The sequence below is a fragment of the Populus nigra genome, chromosome 8 (assembly GCF_951802175.1).
Source record: "Populus nigra chromosome 8, ddPopNigr1.1, whole genome shotgun sequence".
In the NCBI taxonomy this organism is placed as follows: Eukaryota; Viridiplantae; Streptophyta; class Magnoliopsida; order Malpighiales; family Salicaceae; genus Populus; species Populus nigra.
The window spans coordinates 7,324,608-7,328,866 of NC_084859.1; the positions used below are offsets into that span (position 1 = coordinate 7,324,608).

The following is a 4,259-nucleotide window of genomic DNA, read 5'->3' on the forward strand; positions in this document are numbered from 1 at the left end:
ATGTTTGATAAAAGCAATAGAAAAACAGCAGCAGAGTAGATTGCAAAGTGATTGGGTCAAACTGTCAAGCCAACTCGACTGCTTTAAAAAACAAATCCTTTCTTTATAAAATTGTCTGTTTTCTTCAGTTCATCTTTCCGAACTAAAACCTCTTTCGTCTGTGCGAAGGGTTGCCATTGCCATTCCTTCAGCTTTATTTCATAGGTAAACGATGTTTATCCACAAAGTCTTATATTGTATGGTCTGTTTAGTTTCTAACAATAATTTTTTTCAGAATTGTAGTTCTAGTTGACATGATTTACATGGGGTTGATTTTATTTTTTTAATCCTTTGATTTGCTGGAAAAATAGAAGAAGAGCTTGATTTTAGTGAATTATGGTTGGATATAAGTATTCAACTTTTCTGGGCTTGATCTTTGGACTTGAAATTTTTGGTTGGATTTTGGTCAAATTGTTTGTGTGTGTAATCTGGGTTTGCCGATCTTTTGTGGTGTTGGCTTAAATGAAATTTGAGTTCATTTATGTTATTGGGTTTTCGCTAAATCTTGATCAGATGATAATATGATTGTTGACTTAATTGCAGGGTACCTCGAACTGGGGGATGCTTTGTTAGCTGATTTTGATGGTTTGAAGATAGGAATGAGGGACATCTTTATTTACTTTGAAATACTTAGCTGATTTTGTTATTGCTTGCCTCCTTGACTGAGAAATTTACGCAGGTTATGTTTGTCCAAATTGCATTTCTTTAGATGTTTGAGAACTGATTTTGGACTCCATTGTGTGCTGCTAAAACCAACTACTTGTTTAAGTCGAACAAGTTGGAGAGAGAAATAGATAGTTTGCTTCTTATTTTGGTGGGAAGCTCATAAGGTTTTATTCAAGAGAAGGATTTTTGTAGATTAGTTTTTGGTATCATTTAAATGAGTTCAATGCACAGTACTGTCCATTACTGCTGTGTTGCAAGGGGTAATCGCACTTTGTATGTGTATAGTAGGGGAGACCATGAGATTGAGAATTCGGCAGCATTGTGCTTGGAAAGCACTCCCTCTTACCACAAGTGGTATTTTGAGACGATTGCTAAAAAAACTTTTGGGTTTTTGATAGAAGATGGTTCTGTTTATTTTACAATTGTTGATGAGGGTCTTGGACACCCGAGTGTACTTCAATTTCTAGAGCATGTAAGAGATGAATTCAAAAAGGTTGCTAGAAAAGGTTCTAGAGGAAGTTTTTCTGGTATGAACTCGATCAATGTACAAGAACAATTAGTGCCTGTTATTTGTAGCTTGATAACTTCATTGGAGCATGTTGTTTGCAATGATGGGGCCGGTGAGAGTTCCTCATCTGATAATGTAGGCCTCTCTCCATCACCTCTTAATGCAAATGAACAAATTGAAGTTGTCAATTCTACCAAAGCTCCTTTGTTAGGTAAATCAAATAAGCAAGATAAAAGGAAGTCAAAGGATCATGTTATTACAATAAGAGATATTGAGTTAGAAGAGCATAGAAATTCTACTGATAGAGGGGCTAAGCTTGATTCAGCTACTTTGGATTCCAATAATCAAGGTGGAGTAGGTTCTTCTATATCGCTACAAAAGGATTTGGGTTCAATGAGGATTAGATCAAGCTCTCAAAGCATTCGAAAGAAGTGGTGGCGCCATGTAAGGATTGTTCTAGCTATTGATGTGGCTATATGTTTGATTCTATTTTTAACATGGCTATCAATTTGTGGTGGTTTCAGATGTACTCATTGAACTTAAATTTGAAAAGAAATTCACTTTATGTTAGAAGTACACGGACCAGTTTCTTTAGAGGGGTTCGAGTGGATGAAAGCAACACATCAGATAATGTCAGCTATTTTTAAATAGTGGAGGTATGTGCTGGAAATTATACCATGGCATCACATAAGTTTATCAAATCCTTTGTACAGTATCATATCTTCAGTGTATATGCACATGCTTTTGTCAGTTGTCTACTATTGCTTGTGTTTTTTGTTTTTGTCTATGCGTTATGGATTATGAGTTGTTATGTAATCTAAAAATCTGTATTCCATCCTTGCAGTATTATACTCTTTTTTGTATAAAACTTTTAGTTGAATCATCGAATGCAAATGAATTTCTCTTTCACATAGCTTCATGGTGTTTCAACATTCTTAATATGAAATTATGCATTAAAAAATCACAAGTGTTGTGTGTTTTCTTTCATTTGTTAAGTGCCTTTGTTGTACCTGTTTTTCTAACCTTCTTTTAGAAAATTTTCTTGTTGAAAATAAGATTTGGCCTTTCCACTTGAATCTCACTTGGTCTGTAAATGGAATATGGCGTTGGAAGTATGTGTCCTTCAGCTCAAAAGGTATTTTGAGAACATAGGTTTTATTAGCAGAAATAATGGAAATGTATACAGAGGATAATTGAATTCCAATGGATATCTGCATGTCTTTTAGTTTTTACTAGTTGGATGCCCGCGCTACATGGCGGGTTTACTTTTTATTTTCATAAAAAATACTGTAAAGATTTATAATATAAAAAATGATATTTTTTAATATTAATAATAATATTTTTTTTTCAAATTTATTAATTATTTTATTGATAATATTAATTATAATAAAAATAATAATATTTATAACACAAATGATAATATTTTTTAAATCAATACTTTCAGTTGTAATAAAAGAAATAATATTTATAATACAAATAATAATATTTTTTATATGAACACTTTGAATTATAAGAGAAATAATAATATTTATAACACATTAATATATTAAGAAAATCGACGTGGGGTTGGGCGTGGACGCGTCCAGGCCTAACAAGGGGTTGGCCCAACGTGGGGTTGGGCGCGATCGCGTCCAAGCCCAACATGGGGCTGGGCGCAGGGGACGCGTCTAGGACCAACATGGAGTTGGTCGCGGTCGCGGCCATTCCCAACGTGGGGTTGGGCGTGGATGCGTCGAGGCCCAACATGGAGTTGGGCGCGGTCGCGTCCAGGCCCAACAAGGGGTTGGGCGCGGACGTGTCCAGGTCTACCATGGAGTTGGGCGCCATTGCAGCCAGACCCAACATGGGGTTGGGCGCCGTTGCATCCAGCCCATCATGGGATTGGGCATGGGCGTGTCCCAGGCCAACCTAGAGTTGGTCGCGGTCGCGGTCGCGGTCAGACCCAACGTAGGGTTGGGCGGGGACGCGTCCAGACCCAATGTGGGTTGGACGCAGACGTGTCCAAGCCCAACGTGGGGTTGGGCGGGGACGCGTCCAGGACCAACATGGAGGTGGGCGTGGTTGTGTCCAGACCCAACTTGGGGTTGGGCGGGGGACGCGTCCAGGTCTAACATGGAGGTGGTCGTAGTCGCGTCTAGACCCAATGTGGGGTTCGGCAGGGACTTGTCCAGGCCAATATATGGTTAGGTGTTGCGATGTCGCGGTCGCACAAATTAATTATCTTAGCTTAAAACACAACACACAAGATAGTATAGAGCAAATAAGGGGTTGATCCAACGAGGAAGGTTCAAGTTATATTTTTATGCTAGATGATATGTAATTTGGGGGGTGGACATTATCTAGGCTAAAGCAAAAAAAAAAATATATATCAAGTGAAATTAAATAAAATCAGAAAATTATCAAGAGAACAAACCTTGGTCACAAGTAAACGTTCACTTACATAAATCAGAACTGATCATGAAAACGAAACATCAATTTATATTCTAAATATTTATCTCTTCTTAATATTGGTTAGTTAACTGATCTGCCGTATAACTAACCCTAGCCATCAAACAATCACAGTGTCCGCACTAGTAATTTAATTCAATGGCATCCTTAAGAATAATATAAGTTGATTAATCAAGAAAACATAATTGTCCGCAATGTATGTTTAATTTGATTGAATGTTCTTTCTAAGATTAATAACGTAGATCCGCCACAATTATTAAACTCAGTTGCTTCACAAGTTCATATACCACAACTCCGGTTTTGATATCAAATTTAGCAATATATTGTCTACAATAATAACTTAGAGTCCGCTCTAACAATTAAAATAAACAATCATAGAAAAAATAAGTATGGGAGAACAAACATATTCATCATATAAAATGGAAAGAAAAGGTAAAATAATTCTCACAGTTCTTGAAATCTGAAGGTTTTTATATCCTTTCAACCAAGAAAAAGAGTTTAGCCTTGCATGTTTGTTCAACAATTAATCAAACAGAAGGAGGAAAGCATGATTTCAGGTTTCTTAAAGGAAGGGGACGTTTTTCTCTTCTTGGCTGGC

The 4,259-nt window shown here is 36.9% G+C and overlaps 1 protein-coding gene across 2 annotated transcripts; it reads left to right on the forward strand.

Annotated features, from left to right (window-relative positions):
- LOC133700747 (phytolongin Phyl1.1-like) lies at nucleotides 1–2,126 on the forward strand. 2 transcript variants are annotated; one of them, XM_062124392.1, is made up of 3 exons: nucleotides 1–204; nucleotides 583–1,657; nucleotides 1,738–2,126. In XM_062124392.1, exons 2-3 carry the CDS (start codon nucleotides 920–922, stop codon nucleotides 1,858–1,860), a joined length of 861 nt encoding a protein of 286 aa, XP_061980376.1. In that variant the 5' UTR covers nucleotides 1–204; nucleotides 583–919; the 3' UTR covers nucleotides 1,861–2,126. The 2 variants fall into 2 exon arrangements, with proteins under 2 accessions (XP_061980376.1, XP_061980377.1); XM_062124393.1 differs by having other exon boundaries at nucleotides 583–2,126.
- Nucleotides 2,127–4,259: the final 2,133 nt, after the last annotated feature.